The sequence below is a fragment of the Gopherus flavomarginatus genome, chromosome 3 (genome assembly GCF_025201925.1).
Source record: "Gopherus flavomarginatus isolate rGopFla2 chromosome 3, rGopFla2.mat.asm, whole genome shotgun sequence".
Classification (NCBI taxonomy): Eukaryota; Metazoa; Chordata; order Testudines; family Testudinidae; genus Gopherus; species Gopherus flavomarginatus.
The window spans coordinates 172589449-172607668 of NC_066619.1; the positions used below are offsets into that span (position 1 = coordinate 172589449).

General features: G+C 45.6%; 1 protein-coding gene across 1 annotated transcript in view; it reads right to left on the reverse strand.

Annotated features, from left to right (window-relative positions):
* Positions 1-18154, reverse strand: part of HADH (hydroxyacyl-CoA dehydrogenase) — a 42146-nt gene extending 23992 nt beyond the window's left edge. Inside the window, exons 1-3 of the mRNA XM_050944557.1 lie at positions 17985-18154; positions 11439-11567; positions 4784-4941 (exon numbers count right to left, since the gene is read on the reverse strand). Of these exons, the coding sequence (XP_050800514.1) occupies positions 4784-4941; positions 11439-11567; positions 17985-18110 (413 nt within the window). The 5' untranslated portion in view covers positions 18111-18154. The remainder of the gene's footprint in view (positions 1-4783; positions 4942-11438; positions 11568-17984) is intronic.
* Between the last annotated feature and the right edge of the window lie 66 nt (positions 18155-18220).

Below are 18220 nucleotides of genomic sequence, written 5' to 3' on the forward strand. Positions count from 1 at the left end.
ACACTAGCCAACTCCCGGCTGAGGTTGGTGCCTTAACAGAAAGATAAAACCTGGATCAACAGAAATGATATGCAATGCCCACTGCACAGAAATTGGCAGTCTACAGTTAGGGAGGCAGACAGAAAAGGCAGGGGGCTCTCCGGAAAAGAAATAATGAAGAATTCTCACTATCCGATGACTGATACTCCTGTCTAAAGTAGCAGCAACATAAATTAAATGCACACATAATAATGGATGCAGGAAGTGACATGAAAATCCTACACTGGTCTATTTAGAGCAGGACAGAAACTGAGTCAATGACAGTAGGACACGCAGTGCATAAGGAGGGGAACCCATCCATATCACTATGCTGAAAATCAAACCTAGAGACATTACCCAGGGTCACTGATTACTTATGAAGAGGAGGCATCATAAATACATTTCCAAATAGTAAGAGGATTCTCAAATGTAATACTGAAAACAAGATAACCTGCCAACACAATTAGGCAAAGCTTGAGGAAGTAATTACACTTCTCTATTTCCCTGTAACACAGTGCTGCTGTGAGGGTAAATTCATTAATGTCTGTAAAGTGCCAGCAAATCCTCAGATGGAAGGTGGCATAAGAATGCAGAGTGCTATGCATACAAATCAGTGGCATGATTCACCTAGGCTGAAATAGAAACCATGGGTGACAGCTGCAGCCAGAGCCCCTTCAGCTTGCTGGGTGCAGATTTAGTGCTTTGAGTTGTACTTGTATAAAACTTCTGTACTGTTAAAGCACTTAACTGGCTTAGTTTAAGTCAATTTGTATCTACAAGCATAAAATTTCATGCAGTCAGCAGGGACAATAGCTACCCCCATTCCCCAGTGCTCTCTGGGGATGCTAAATTCCCACAAACTACCTGTTTGCCCCATGCAGCTTTCATTCCTCTGCAAAAGTATTAAGCTATACAAATGGAGAGTTGGCAAGGCTGACTCCTTCCCCCGCACCGCAACAGAGTTCAGCAACTCCACAAAGTAGTGAACTGCGTGGGGCTGCCAGGTAGCTTAATGAAGCTTAGCATCACCACAGGAAGATAGAGGCAGCCCCACCTTATTTGAGCTCCTTAAAGACTTATGATTGTAGAAGCAAATCTGCTTAAAGCTCACTAACTTGGCTGAGCTATAAGCCAGTTTACTTCTACAAGTTTCTGAGAAGGTTCACAGCAGCAGGCTCCCCTCCTGTGAACCCTAAGCCTTCAACAGTAGAAAACAATTCACCTGGCACAAAGATTTTCCAAGGAGTCTGGACACAAGAAACAATGTAGAAAACTTTGCCCTCCACACAGAGGAATTTGGGGTTTTTTCCATCTCATTTCTTTAAGATAGGGATGAGAGTGGAGGAGGAAGGAAATAGGCTGGGGCTCATTATGTGTTCTGCACAAGGGTTATATTTCTTGTAGCAATCATAGCGATAAAGTTAACTAAGTTTACTGTGTAGAATACAGACGTATAACTGCTTCTGCATACTAAACGGCAGTAAGGGCAGGAAAGTACAATAAGTAACTTATTTTAAGTCAACTCAAACAGTTTTCTGAACAATAAGCTGAAATGCTACTTGAGCTTACTTATGTGAAATAAGTTTTCAGTTCTAGCTCAAACCGACCTACGCAATACTTGGTCTTCACTTCAACCTCAGCAAGCTAGATATTTTTGGAGAGGAAGGTCTGTACCACCCCTTGCCAAAGAGAAAAATTGTGACTGGATCAGTCAGGGTTTTAAATATTGCTGCACTGTCACAGGGATTAGGTATATTTTCAATAGCTTCCACAGTTCAAGGATTCTTCTGATAAGGGAGAATAGGCTGCTATCTCCATGCAAGGCTGATGCTGCTCAGTGCTTTGGCTAATTACTAGCAGGCTGGAGCTCTGTGGGAAAAGCAGTAGGAGATCACACCTGGCACACCCTCCAACACTGCACAGCTCAGAGTGCCGCCACAAGGAGCTGCCACTACATTTGCTGAGCAGGAGTCTCAGCTCTGACCCTGCCCAGTTTTGCCACTGCCAGTGGTTTGGGTTACAAGGAAAGACCCAACCTTTAACTTGGCATACAGCAAGATACATGACCTGCAAGAAGAAAGGGAAAGGAGTCAGCTAACCCCAAACCTCATTCGCTCTTAAATCCATCCAAATCCATCTCATCAGCTCTTAAACCAATTAGGCTTATGGGTAGTTAATGGAGGGAGAAAAAAAAGAAAGCAACTTAGGAACCTGTCTCCTTTCCACTAGCAGCTCTTCTGTGGGTATGTGCACATACAGGAAACAGGGACTCAAAATTATTCCAAGCAATGGGGAAGGCACAGGAAGATGAAGAGAAATAAACATAAAAGCAAAATTTTTCATTCTAGGGTAGGGAATATATTAGAACTCTTTTTGGCTACAATCCTATCACTTTGTTGAGCCAGTGGGGAAAAGACACTTAGAAGTAACATAATTCTCTACCACCACCATTCTTCGATTTCTGTGCCAATTTGAAGAAGGCATGGCAGCAGGAGGATCTTCTCTCTTTCCTTCATGGCCCCCCCTCCCCCATAATGAAAATAAAAGCCTAATATCAATCAAAATACACAGTAGGAAAATGCAGTAGTTGTCAACATTTACAGATATACATTTAGTGACCCATCAGAGAGATATGTTTGCTTTCGTCTTACCATTCATTTTCTCCACGTGAGAAGTCATAGATCACTACCTTAAATCTCAGTAGAGAGAGCTAGGCATCCCACACTACGTAATGTTTAAACATATAATACGCAGACACCACTGCTGGTGCAAAGAATGAGAGCAGTTAGTAAATACTGTGCTAACATATTAATTCTATTTTTTTTACACAGAGTGCCTCAACCACTTAGCGCATTTCCTGAATTTAGAGCCCACTCTATACCTTCATTACAACTATTATGCTATCTTTATAATACAAACAAAATTATTTGATCCTGGGTACTTATCCAGGTAGACAATCTTCCCCAAATACAAACACGTCTCCATAGCCTGAACTGAATAATTTGCAGAGGAGCAGGAAAGGGATAAAGCTTTTTAAAGGAGGAGGGATTCTGTAAGGAAGTCTCCTCCCTGGGGAATTTCTTGCCCTCCCATACTTGCCAGTTGGTGGAATCTGGACTGTATAGAACATATAACTTTGTGAGCCACACAATAAAATGTCACCCCACTCTGGATGGTTAGCTGTACCTAGGAAGAGCGGAAGGAGGAAGTCATCATCACTAGATGCAAGGAAATCTCACATCTTCTCCCTGAGCCCTACTTGATTTAAATACTACAGACTGGAACTGACTTATTGTATGCACTTAGTACAATTTGTATAATAATCCTATCAATAGCTGTGTCAGGAGAACTTTAAATTACCATTCTGTGGGTATATTTGGGTTAGGATTACAGCTCAGTGGTACCAATAGTATTTGTATGAGTGCTGGTACCCATCCCAGCCACTGTATGTGAGTGATGTTTATCTCAGAGCATATAGGCAGGGCCGGCACTTCCATTGAGGCGAACTAGGCAATCGCCTAGGGCGCCAGGATTTTGGGAGGGCGGCATTTTGCCGGGAGGGGGCGGCAGGCGGCTCCGGTGGAGCTGCCGCAGTCGTGCCTGCAGAGGGTCCGTTGGTCTGTGGCTCCAGACCCTCCGCAGAAATGGCTGCGGCAGCTCCACCGGAGCCGCGGGAGCGGCACGCGGGGTGGCGAAATGGCCATGCGCCTAGGGCGCGAAAAACTCTAGCGCTGGTCCTGCATATAGGCTGCCTAAATGCAACTCTGACTTTTGCTAATCCTTTACTGATCAGAACTTCTGCAGCTGTTTTTGAGAAGCACATGACAAAATGGGTTTGGAATCATGATTCTCACCTCTGCAGCCTCCTTGATTGATTATTTATCAGCCTGACAAAGTAATTGATAGTATTTTCCATTTTAGGACAGGGCCTGTCAGATCTCCATTTCTATAGCACCAATAAAGATTAAACCTCTTTGGTGTGAAGAGTTGAAAGGGGGGGGGGGTTAGTTAAATAATTCATTCTAATTAGTTCACTGGGTTCTCTGTATTTTTTTCATCTTTGCTCACAAACTCAGATTGGAGAACTGTGCGCCCTTTGTTTCCCTTAGAAGTCAATTCCTATTTTAATGGGGGGAGGGAAAGAATTCTGCATTGCACTGGTGCTATATGCATAAAATTTGTGACAAATATTGGGGTGAAAGATGGAATGTGTGTAAAATATTACAAAGAAATAAGTTGGACAATTACATCTTTTGGTTTGCTGGCTGCCATGCTAACCAACTGTCAGTATTAAAAAGTTATAAACAAAACCTTAAAACCACTGCTACAAAAAAAAGAAAAGCCCAGGCCTAACGTTTCTCTTTGACTTGAAAAACATATTGTTGGAACAATTCAAACAAAGAGATCCTTAACATGACATGGAAAAGTATACTACAAATCCACAGAACAGAAGGAATTTGCGATGAACTCATTTTCTGCCTATGCATACCACGAAATCCCTTGAATGAGGCATAACATTTGAAAATAAATTGGGTAACTACACGTGCCATGTGTTCAGAAAATCAGCAATTGCCATGTCAAATACTCCATATCACGTGATAGTCTGGAGTGAAAGGGAGCCTAAGAAAAGCTTGCTTAAGCGTAGAAGTTAAGAAAATGACATAAAACTGTCATTTAAAGAAAAAGATATTAGCTACAAATTTCAAAACAACCTAAGAGACAAGTGGTGACGGATTCTAGTTCATTGTACTTTAATCATACATACTCTGGAGCAAACTTGTCCAGTCTCTTGAAGAGATCATTTTTCACTTGCAGGTTCTCCACAATGGCCTCAACCACAAGGTCGGTGCTGTGTACCACTGCTACTGGGTCTGTGCTCACTGTTAGGTTCTTTAGGGTCTTCTCAATGAACTGAGCAGCAGCCTGAAAGGTGAAACAGAAGTCACAAAACCTATTTCTAAAAGGTTTCATTTCTTTGGTCTGAAAGTTCTCACAGGTCAATTTATTTCACTAACCGCTTTTTTGAGCCTTAAAAATATTAGGCGTTATAACTTGCACTATATTTCCAGATCAATTAGAAACCTTTAAGTTCATGAGGGTACTATACTTCTAGAGATGGACTAAACTTTCACAGCAACTCAAGTCTTCTCACAAGCAAGAGATCCTTTATTTCATTCTTTTAGGACGACTGTTCTCCACCCCGCCCTTTATTTCAACCTTCAGAATGACAGTTCCAGTAAACAACTGACTTATCACTTCAATACTGTCCCAGGAGAATCCTGATCTGCCCTCAGTGAAAAAGGACTTCTTCGGTTTTAAACTATTATATTGTTTTTCCTTCCATAAGTGAGCTATTTGGTTTCACAGCTCATTGTTATAATTCAAAGCCCTTCATGGACACCTCAGGGAATGAAATGGCTTACAGGCAACATCCAATATATTAGAGTTCTCCTGGGAATGGGAACAAAATTTTTAATCTCTTTTGTGACTGCCAAAGCTGTTAATCACTGACAGAGTTTATGAGGACAGATCAAATACAAAAGAGAGAATGGAGACGCCATACAGCTGCAAACAGACACTTGTATACTACATTTTGGGGTCTGAGAACTTGTCTACATAGGGAAATTTACCAGCATCACTATACTATTATAATTATACAGCGATAGTTATACTGGTATAACTCTTCATGTGGACACGTGTATTCCAGAATAAGGAGTGCCTTTTCCCAATTTAGCTTATACCGGTTTCAGAGCAGCATAAACTAAATTGGAAAAAGGTACTCCTTATTCTGGAATACAAGTGTTCCTACAGGGAGTTATACTGCTACAACTATGGCCTGGTCTACCGGGGTGGGAAAGGGGGGGAAATCGACCTAAGTTACACAACTTCAACTATGTGAATAACGTAGCTGAAGTCGACGTTCTTAGACCTACTCACCACGGTGTCTTCACTGCAGTGAGTCGACAGCTGACGCTACCCTTTCAACTCTGCCTGCACCTCTTGCTCCGGTGGAGTACCGGAGTCGACACGAGAGCACTAGACATGATAAATCAACCCCACTGGATGGATCGCTGCCCGTCAATCCTGCAGGTAATGTCGACAAGCCCTATAGCTATATAATTATACTGGTATTTTTATGTTGGTAAATTTCCCCATGCAGACAAGACCTTATTCCTGCCATGGGCATGTCTACATGATAGGGCAGACATGGGTTCTGATACATGCTTAAACCCAACCTTCCTACCATCCACACACAGAGCCTTCTAACCTATGCTTGTTACCGCCTCAGAACACAGGCTTGCTGGCTCATGCAGGGGCACAGATAAAAGTGTCATGCTGTAGCCCATGTCCCAGCCTTCTCACTTTGCAGTGAGGACACAGCTAAAGCATGTGTTGTAGTGCTTGTGTTCTGATAAACCACCAATGTGATCCCACAATTCCTGGGGCCTGTATGCTCCAGTTCTTCTACCATCCAACTTCTCACTCACCCCCCATACACTGAAAGCAACCTGTTAGTTCAAATGCAGCTGCTCTACTTCACTGCATGCAAACTGCTCAACTTCAAACACAGCTGAGCCTTGCTTGTTCAAAAAGTAGAGAGAAGTCCATACCAGGTTTCTTGTCCGTCTATGGTGTGAGGACCGCAAGGCCCAAGATTTTGGGAAAAGCAACAAAAACCAGCACAAGAGCTTGACAGAGTTGGGGCTCAACCAAACCACTGACCAGTGCTGAGTGTAAATCATGCACCTCAAGATCATCTACTGCAAAGCAAAGGATGGGAATGGTCAGTCAGGGAACTCCCTGGCCACTTTTATTACAGGGAATTCAACCAACAGCTGGGAACCAACCCCAGTACTGAGTCTACAGTCCCGGATGATATGCTTAGAAACTTGGAGGCAGAGAAAGGGTCACCACTAGAGTCACAGGAGCAAAACCCCGAACACAGCAGGGTGCTGGCATCAGATCTGCACCAGGTCATGGAACTGGATCAATTAGGGGACATCCTGGGCCCATATTCACAGTAACTGTTTGGGGATGGGGATGGAACAGTCAGGAGAGGAAGTGACAATGCAGCGAGAGTTGTAGTCTGGTAAGTGACACCTAACAAGTGGGAGAGATTTCCAGGCTATGATCAATACAATTATTATTATAGAGAAAAATTACATGCAGGGAGTTGTATTTTACTGAGACCACAAGCCCGGCCATTTCCCCACCCACACCTCAATTCCATGTGGGATCCATGATGGATGTCAAGAAAGGAAAAAATTAAAATGAGCAGCTAGCGATAGCTTTTTACTGGTTATATGGTTATTGTTAGAAAAGGGGTAATAATCTCAGTAAGCGTGGGTGCATATTTCACCACACAGTGCTATGTGTGCAACTCAGTCACACCAGCATGTTGTTTTGAGTTTCATCGCTGCCTGCACTGGTGCAGGTCTGTCTGGATTACCCATCCTAATGGCTGCGGTGGCTGTATTTTGTCACCTGGGTCCCTGTCCACTCGTAGCATGCTGTCCAAAATAGTCCAGGGTGGAAGTGGCAGCAGAAGGTGGCCTGTTCCATAGCTATAAAGCATTTCCACTCTAGTTCAGCATCTTACTGATTTTTGCCTGAATTTTCACTCACTCCTGGCTGGTACATGCTTGAAAACTTTTCATGCAGCAAAAACTATATGGTTGGTCAGATTCCAGGGCAGGGCTCACTTATTACAGCCAACTCTGTAGCTCACTAGCCCATTCCTTTCACAGACATGCTGTTCAGTCACCCGACACTGAAAAATCTCCTTTGCATAGAGGAATGGTATTCCTTTGCTGGCCTACAATAATAGATCCCTCTGGCACCTCCGGTAGATGAATGTCTTCTAAGGCTTACTTAGCCTGAAATATAACCGTAGTGGTTGAACTTATACAGTTTGCCACTTCTGTCTGACTGTTTGCCTATTCTGCTCTTTTGGTGTGGTTGTTTGTTTGATTTGGTTTTTTGATGGCAGCTGGGACACCAAGGATTTTTCAGTGTAATTGGAATGAATATTTTTCAATAAACTATTGTGGTTGCAAAAAGAATAAGTCTCAACATTCTAGCCAAAGGATTTATTAAATCCAGAAGAATCAAAATCCGTAATATAGCAGTAGCTTAATGCCTACATACAATAAAGCAGTGGCACATAAGCTGCAATGTGCCCCATTCGTTAGCATGTTAAAAATCACATCCTCTCACACACAGCACCCTGTGAACACACAAGGCATCCCTGATTTCCCTTGTCTGTTCAGATCCAACCTCAGTAGTGTCAGGTGCATTGTCTACTTGTCTGTACTAGGCTTACAAACCAGCAGCATCCTGAGTCCACTTCAGGTGAAAACAGTCTCCATTTTGCCTTGCAGAAATCGTGCAGTGGACAACAGGACACAGTAATATGGATGGCACTAGAAACACTGACATCCAAGTGTTTTTACAGACAGACTAGATGACTGTTTTGGTCCCTTTTAGCCCTATGGCTCCATGATTCTAGTCCCATCTTACTCTGAGGGCTTGTCTACATCAGAAAGTTGCAGCGCTGGTGAGGGAGTTACAGCGCTGCAACTTAGGAGGTGTACACATCTGCAGGGCACCACCAGCGCTGCAACTCCCTGTTTGCAGCGCTGGCCGTACTCCCGTTTTGTCTCGGGTGTAGAGGATCCAGCGCTGGTGATCCAGCGCTGGTAATCAAATATAGACACTTACCAGCGCTTTTCTTGACCTCCGTGGAATAAGCAGGTATCCCAGCATACCTGAGGAAGCCTCTGGTAATCAAGCTGGTCTCCTTCCCCGGTTTGCTCTCGCGTTCCCCGAACCCCGAGCAAGCAGGTCTCCTTCCCTGAGGTTTGCTGGGTGGTTCCGGGAACGCGAGAGCAAACCGGGAAAGGAGACCAGCTTCGCCGCGGTTTGCTCTCGCGTTCCCCGAACCCCGAGCAAGCAGGTCTCCTTCCCTGAGGTTTGCTGGGTGGTTCCGGGAACGCGAGAGCAAACCGGGAAAGGAGACCAGCTTCGCCGCGGTTTGCTCTCGCGTTCCCCGAACAAGCAGGTCTCCTTCCCTGAGGTTTGCTGGGTGGTTCCGGGAACGCGAGAGCAAACCGGGAAAGGAGACCAGCTTCGCCGCGGTTTGCTCTCGCGTTCCCCGAACAAGCAGGTCTCCTTCCCTGAGGTTTGCAGGGTGGTTCCGGGAACGCGAGAGCAAACCCGGGAAAGGAGACCAGCTTCGCCGCGGTTTGCTCTCGCGTTTCCCGAACCCCGAGCAAGCAGGTCTCCTTCCCTGAGGTTTGCTGGGTGGTTCCGGGAACGCGAGAGCAAACCGGGAAAGGAGACCAGCTTCGCCGCGGTTTGCTCTCGCGTTCCCCGAACCCCGAGCAAACAGGTCTCCTTCCCTGAGGTTTGCTGGGTGGTTCCGGGAACGCGAGAGCAAACCGGGAAAGGAGACCAGCTTCGCCGCGGTTTGCTCTCGCGTTCCCCGAACCCCGAGCAAGCAGGTCTCCTTCCCTGAGGTTTGCTGGGTGGTTCCGGGAACGCGAGAGCAAACCGGGAAAGGAGACCAGCTTCACCGCGGTTTGCTCTCGCGTTCCCCGAACAAGCAGGTCTCCTTCCCTGCGGTTTGCAGGGTGGTTCCGGGAACGCGAGAGCAAACCCGGGAAAGGAGACCAGCTTCGCCGCGGTTTGCTCTCGCGTTTCCCGAACCCCGAGCAAGCAGGTCTCCTTCCCTGAGGTTTGCTGGGTGGTTCCGGGAACGCGAGAGCAAACCGGGAAAGGAGACCAGCTTCGCCGCGGTTTGCTCTCGCGTTCCCCGAACAAGCAGGTCTCCTTCCCTGAGGTTTGCTGGGTGGTTCCGGGAACGCGAGAGCAAACCGGGAAAGGAGACCAGCTTCGCCGCGGTTTGCTCTCGCGTTCCCCGAACAAGCAGGTCTCCTTCCCTGCGGTTTGCAGGGTGGTTCCGGGAACGCGAGAGCAAACCCGGGAAAGGAGACCAGCTTCGCCGCGGTTTGCTCTCGCGTTCCCCGAACCACCCAGCAAACCGCAGGGAAGGAGACCTGCTTGTTCGGGGGTTCGGGGAACGAGAGAGCAAACCGGGAAAGGAGACCAGCTTCGCCGCGGTTTGCTCTCGCGTTCCCCGAACCACCCTGCAAACCGCAGGGAAGGAGACCTGCTTGCTCGGGGGTTCGGGGAACGCGAGAGCAAACGGCGGGGAAGCAGGTCTCCTTCCCCGGTTTGCTCTCGCGTTCCCCGAACCCCCCCTTGAAGCCGCCCAACAGCGCTGCAGTGTGGCCACATCTAACACCACTTGCAGCGCTGGTTGCTGTAAGTGTGGCCACTCTGCAGCGCTGGCCCTATACAGCTGTACTAATACAGCTGTAACAACCAGCGCTGCAAAATTTTAGATGTAGACATGGCCAGAGTCTCCCAAATGTGCACTCCACCACTATCCAGCAACTCCTGAACCTTCTTTTGTCAAGTCCTCTAACTCTAGGGTATAGTTTCATGAACCATGGTAGAAGAGGGTAAACAAGGTCTCCTAATATAACAGAGGGCACTGAGACCCCACTGATAACAATTTGGGAGATACATGGTTCATACTTGTCCAAAATGGTAAGTGCCTGATCTCCACAGAACTCTGCTATCTCACAGTGTTCATGGCATCTCTGCAGAACCAGTACATCTCACAGTGCCCAGGAACCCATCTCTGTGATTGATCAAGGCCTGCAGAACAATGGAGTACTACCTTTTGGGTTGACATATTCATCTGTTCCTGGTGGAGGGCACATTATGGGCATATGAGTGCCATCAATGGCCCCAGTACAGTTTGGAAAGCTCACTCTTTCAAAGCCAGCAATTATTTCAAGCACATTAGTTATGCCCACCACTTTTGGGTAAGCTGTGATCCTGATACAAAGGGAGAACAGATGTCTGTCGTAAAATGCAAAGTTACGCTTCTCCGTTCCCCCATGCAGCAACTAAAGCAAATCTATCTGAGGTTCCTTAAATGGTATAATTACAATCCTGTAATTTCTGCTTTGGGGTAAAGTTGGTGTACAGCACTTCACGATGGTTTAAAGAAACCTATTAGATAAGGATAATTAATGTACCACTTAAACTTTGAGCTCTAACCTTAGTTTTCAAAGGCTTCCCAGCTTTTGAGGTTAATCTGTCATTTAAGACTACAATCTGAAAAACCAGAAAAAGACACGATGCACCAACTTTCCCGATCAAAAAACCCTGAAAATATTTTAACCTCTTATCTTCCTAGCTTTTTGAATGCATTTTTAATACTATTCTACCAATCTGATTCTCTTGTATTCATCTGTGCACTAATTGACAACAATCACAACATTAAAACAGTAATTCTATCAAATTCAGTGAAGTTTGTCTAGTGGTTATAAATACCAAGATGTCACCTCAGGCTTGTCTGCAAACATCTTCTTTGTCATTCTTTTCAAACTATCCTCAATCCCTTTCCTGGAGTTCTTCAGGATTTCTTCTGTCTGGTCCACTAACACCACAGTGTGACCAGTTGCTGCAGCAACCTGGGGAGAAGGAATGGGAAGAAAGGAGCTATTAAGAATGTCAAAGAGACAAGTCAATTGGGCTAATAGGAGGGAAAATGAGGAAGGGGAGGGGAGAAAATTAAATTTAAGCAGTTACTCCATAGGATAAAGGGGAATTTTGATTTTGTATTTGGCACCTAAAAATTGGCTCATCTATAAACAATATTAAAAAAGAGAGACTTTTCAGTTTAAAATCTTAAAAATACACCTAATATTCTTTCTTCTGTTACATATAGCTCAGATTATTACAACTCAATCTTAAAAAGTCAGCTTTATACTATCTATGCTACTTCATTATTTATTTGCAGCGATGTTGCAGCTGTGTTGGTCCCAGGATATACAAGACACATTTTTCTGTGATAGTTCCTCTAAGGGCATACTGATTGTCAGATTTCACCCACATAGTTTTTTGGGCACTGGATGAAGTACACCACATGATCTTGAAAGGTGTGCTGTGGGGGTGGAGGGCATTGATCACTATTCACTGTGTATGCATTTGCATTCTTCTCATGTTGGACAATGAAAATTATTAGTTGATTTAATCTGCAGGTTTCTATGCATTAATAGAGTGCTATACTGTTGGGTTGCAAACCCTGCTAGGAAACATTTGTTGAAACATCTGTTTTCACTGGAATTTTTTTTTTTTTAAAGTTACACACATTTCTTTTGGCCTTGAGTTCTGTATAAGCTTTTTCTACCACCTGGAACAGCTCAGTTGATCAAGATTTCATAGATATGAGTGATAGTGGAAAACAAGACTACTTTCTTTATTTCCACCACAGCCATGGTGTAAGATTTGAAAAATTCCATATATTGTAATTTATCACGCTTGAGAGACAACTGCTACCACCACCATCTATTGCAAATTACTTGTACACCAAAACAAGTAGTACAAGGATATGAAGAAAACGTGCAGTTAGGAGGCACTATACTGATGGTCAAGGACAAAAGATGGTTATAACATTCTACATCAGTGGTTGCACTACAGATCATGTCTAAGATTTCCAAAGGGGTCTGAACTCCATTTGAAATTTTTTAAGGGAACCACAAACGTAAAAAGGTTGAAAATCACTGTTCTACAAGGCTGCACTGCAATGTGCTATAACTATATTCCTTGTCTTTTGTTTAGTCTTTCTACATGGTGCTGAACAAAGTAATGCTTCCAACTTGGACAAAAAAATGGTGTAACAAATATTCCCTTGAACTAGTTTATTGTTTTCTAAGGTGCTATACTAAAATACAGCAGGTGGCAGAGACTACTAGAGAGAAGGGAGTTATTAACAAGACTACCACCTCTTTCAGGCCCTCACTCTGACCACAGCCACATTCACAGTTTCTTCTTTCAAAAAAGAGAAGAAAAACAGGAAGAGGTGCTGGTCCTGATCCTGTTGTGACAGAATGTACTCTTGTATTCACACCCTCCACCAGTGGTTCTCAACTTATTTATCCTTTTGGACTACATATGCAGTTCTGTGTTATGTGGCCTGCATCCACACAATATATATACACATCTACCTCGATATAATGCGGTCCAATGTAACATGAATTCGGATATAACGCAGTAAAGCAGCGCTGCGGGGAACGAGGCTGCTTTACCTTGTTATATCTGAATTCGTGTTACCGCAAGCGGTTCCTCTATGCCCGCCTGTTGCTTGCTGCAGCCCTCCCCAGGGCCCCCCCACCCCAGCTCACCTCCACTCCGCCTCCTCCCACAAGCATGCTGCAGCTCCACTTCTCCTCCCTCCCAGGCTTGCTGCACCAATCAGCTGTTTGGCGCGGCAAGCCTGGGAGGGAGGAGAAGCGGAACTGCAGCTCGCCGTGGGAGGAGGCAGAGCAGAGGTGAGTTGGGGTGGGGGCTGCAGCAAGTAAGGGGGCACACAGAGGAACCGCTCCCCACTCCAGCTCATCTCCACCTCCTCCCCTGAGCATGCCACAGCCACTGCTTCTCCCTACCCCTCCCTCCAGGCTTGCCGGGCCAAACAGCCGATTGGCGCAGCAAGCCTGGGAGGGAGGGAGAGGGAGAAGTGGAGCAGTGGCAGTGCACTCAGGGAGGAAGCGGAGGCAGAGCAGAGGTGAGCTGAGGTGGGGAGTGGTTTTCTCTCCCTACCCTGATATAACATGGTCTCACTTATAAAATGGTGAGATTTTTTGGCTCCTGATGACTGTGTTATATCGAGGTAGAGGTGTACTACCTGCATGGCCCTGAGTGTGTTACATGGGCCACAGTTATGCACTACCTGGGCTACAGGTTGAGAACCACTGCCCTATACACTACTGTAATAATCTTTGTACAAATCATATCTTTTGAGGTATTATTTAAAAACTTCCAATTTGCTGGCCATTAGTGTACTGGTAAAATATCTTTGGCAACACTGCATGTGAAGTTATAAGATTCCACTGTATTATTAACATGTTCCAAACAAAAGTTGAGAAACAAGTTTGTCCCTAAAACAATGGAATATCTGCCCTGCTTAATTTGCATTTAAGCAGTAAACAGAGGCATCAAGCAGGAAGGGAAACAAAGGAAGAGCAACAGTTGAGAAAAAAGCAGCAGGGAACATCCTTCCAGGTAAACTTTTTGCCTCCTGGTACTGAGCTGGAAATGTTTTTCGGGGGGGGGGGGGGGGGGGGGGGGGGGGAAGCAACAGACAAACTATAAAAAGGAGGAAGATACACACCAAGGGACCACCCACCCCCTGCCCGTCAATTCACTGCTCCTGAAGGGACAAAACAGCTGTTGGACTAGGGGAGGGGAGGTCCTGATATAAGAAGTTTGATCAGTAAGACTATGGAAAGCATGTGGTGAGAAAGCTTTGAATTTAATAGTTTGTTAAATTAGGCACCAATAGCATTTTTTATTTTTCTTGTAATCAGTTCTGACTTTTATGCCTCATTACTTCTACACACTTAAAAATCTCTCTCTTTGTAGTTAATAAACAAATGTTATTGTTTTATCTAATCCAGTGTGTGGGAAACTCCATTTGGGGTGACAAGCTGTGTGCATATTATTTCTATTAAAGGAACAACAGGCTTAATATAACTTGTATTGTCCAGGAGAGGGCTGGGGAGTACAAGACACGTATTTCTGCGGGAAAATCGAGGACTAGTGGTGTGTTGGGATTACTCTGCAGTATATCCAAGGCTAGTAAAAGCAAGAGTGTAACCCAAGTGAAGTCGGTAAGCTGTAAGTGCACAGACAATGAGGGTGAGGCATGCATGCTGGAAGGCTGTTTGTGAGGTATTGTAAAGCAAGGTATTGTAAAGCAAGGTATTGTAAGACAACCAAGGTTTCAGGGCAGGGGTGACACAGCTGCTCCTTAGTCTGGATTGTACTGTATGTCACACCTATACTTAAGCAACAGCCAACCTCCCCCACTCGCAGTACGGAAAGATTTAAAAGAAGGCATCTTCCAAAGCCTTAAAAGAAAAAACATGTCACTGTAAATAAAATATTAAGTGTTGCTGCCAGGCAGTACCACAGTCAACCTGGCTCTGGAATAATCCCATCTTTATAATTACAATAGGATGCAGTGAGCACAAGGAAGCAAAGACACCCAAGGCATCCCTTCACCCTGAGGACTTGGATTCCTGCATGCCAGGGTCCCTGTCAAGAACCATGCCTGTTTCTCTTTACAAACAGTTGCCAAAAAGAGTCAGAACACGTAACAGAATTCACAATGGCCTTCAGCTGTCTCTCTGGACTAATGAATTTTAAACAGTGCACACATTCCTGAAACTTCAGAGCACATATTTATGGATCTCACCACATACTCATGTGGCACTGCATTTATTGAGACAGGCCTTGAGGCTCTTTCAGAAGAAATCCCAAATTCCAGCAATAAGGGTGAGAGAGATTATTTTTATAGAGAAATTAAAGTTATAGATGACTAACCTCACTTTAGGTAGCAGACAAATACATGGATCTCCTTCTACAATAGATGCAACAAGAATATCAGAAAAAGCTATACCTCTGAGGGAGCACTACTGAGTTGTCAGAACTGGAAATCCAAAGTTAGGAACTCCTGGGATTTACTCCTAATTTGCTTTGTGACCTTGGGCAAATCACTTTACCTCTCTGTGCCTGTTTTCCTGTCTGTAAAATGGGGGAAATAATAGCACCCCTACCTCACAGGAGTGCTGTGTGGCTTAATTATTGTTTGTAAAGTGCTTTGAGATCTGTAAATGAAAGGTGCTATAGATGTTCAAAGTATTATTTTCCTTGTAAAATAAGTAAATATATCTGAAACAGTCCTGTCCTTGGCTTAGCAATCAGCCATTTGATAGATAAAAATGTCAAGTTAAAAGTGAACTTTACAAGTCAAAGGCTATAATGGCTGAACACTCTGGGAAAACAAGCAAATCCCATTTTATAAACCCACTGTAACACACTACAGATTACAAATAAGGATACAGTATTTTAACGAAATTCAGTTCTCGCTATTCAGTGAGACTATCTGTTCCATGTCAACCTGGTACTAAATCATTTTCATAGTTCTTTCTTCTTCTGCCTTATCAGTCAGGCAGGGTGTGAAAAAGAGTCACAAGAAAAACCCAAACTTTGTACTTTTCCGTGACAAATACAGATTGGAGAATTGTGAAGAACACCCTGAACACAAATATACATTGGAAAGGCACGGCTTGTATTAAGGTTTTAAAAAACAAACAAAAATCATCTACTTATTTTGTACCTCATAGTGTTGCAAGTAATCCCTCTGGCCTTGATCCTGCACCGAGTCCAAATGGACAGGCTGCATGTCTCTCACAGAACCCCACTGGCTTCAGTGGGACAGCATGGGAGCTAATTTCAAGACCGGGGTCTAAGACTGCTATAGTAAAGATTTTAAAAATATTTGATTTTGCAGTGTTTGCTTTGTGCATGACCACACTTTGTGTATAGTTACCATTTCCCCTACATAGTCAGTTTCTCCATTGTTTTGTCAACCCCCCATAAACATTTTAAAAGACTGGAAAATGTTACTGTATAATCACAAAACAAGGTAACTCAGCAGTAAGTGCAATACCTGAAACTACTTTTAATTCCTTTTTTGAAAATGGACCAACTTACATATTTACTGTGTCCCTACTGAAGCTGAATCCAATTCATATCCATTCTAATACTAATGTGGAGCACAAAGGGGATGAAGAAAATGAATGCATCAACTCTATGCTGGACAGGTTACTGCAGTTTCTCACATTTTTAACCAGAGATAAGAGATGACCACTACAGGTTAGAACAGGGGTCAGCAACCTTTCAGAAGCGTTGTGCTGAGTCTTCATTTATTCACTCTAATTTAAGGTTTCATGTGCCAGTAATACATTTTAATGTTTTAGAAGGTCTCTTTCTATAAGTCTATAATAAATAAGTAAACTATTGTATGTAAAGTAAATAACGTTTTTAAAATGTTTACGAAGCTTCATCTAAAATTAAATTAAAATGCAGAGTCCCCCACACCAGTGGCCAGGGAGTGAGTGCCACTGAAAATCAGCTTGCATGTCGCCTTTGGCACTCCTGCCACAGGTTGCCTACCCCGGGTTATAACGCACTCAAAAATTGAACAGAGTGTGATTGTAAATCCAAAGTCCCAGGTTATCAGATGTTTAAGAACAAAGTCTTGAAGACCTGCCTACACAGGACCTTTATGCAGCTAATTAAAATATCAAGCCAAGTTAAGTGACACACGGCAGAGAGAGAGCCTGTGGCAGAAACGACAAGATATAACAGAAACCATAAGAGCGAAGAAGTGGCAGAGGCAGTGTTATTTATATTACGCTGATCCCCTGGAGCCCTAATGAGGATCGGGGCCCCAGGGTGCTAGGCACGTACAAATACATACCAGGAGCTTCCTGCTCTCAAATAATTTATGACAGTTAATACACAGTGGCTGGGGAGACAACTGGCTGAAGCGGCCCGGGGCGAAGGGGCAAGAAAACGCAACGAAGCCAGGAGCAGCTAAAAAAGAGGGGCCTGTTCGCCCCCCACACGCACACGAGTCCTGTGCGCACGGAGAGCAGCGCAGCCAGCCGCGCTCACTGCCGCAGGGCAGACTCCCAGCTCCGAAGGGCGGCGCGGAGCGGACACGCCGCCGCTCGGAGAGGCGAGCCTGGGGCGGAGTGCAGCCACCCCGCCGTGCCCGGGCGTGCAAAGGGGCAGGCAGGCCAGGCCCGCCCCGCCCCCGGGAGCTCCGCGTTCCGGGGTAACGCAGGCCGAGGCGCCCGGGCTGCACTTCAAGGCGAGCCAGGGGCCGCTTGGACAGCCCACGAGCGCGGGCTCCCCGCAGCGGTGACACGGGCCGGGCGGGGCAGAGACTCCCGGGGGCGGGGGCGCCCCTTGCTGCTCGCCCCGGCTCTCCCTTCCCCAGCGGGGTGAGGCCCGGCCCGGCCCGGCCCGGCGCTCACCTGCGCGATGCCCGCGCCCATCAGGCCGCCCCCGATCACGGTCACATGCTTCACGATCAGCTTCTTGGCGGCCGCGGTGGCGGCGGAGGACGCGGAGCGCACGAAGCAGCGCGTGGCGAAGGCCATGGCGAGCGGAGTGAGCGGGCGGGGGCGGCCGCAGGCAGCAGCCCAGCTGGGGGCGCGGTGTCAGGGGAAGGGCGGGGCCGCGGCAGCCTCTGGCCACGCCCCCCGCGGTA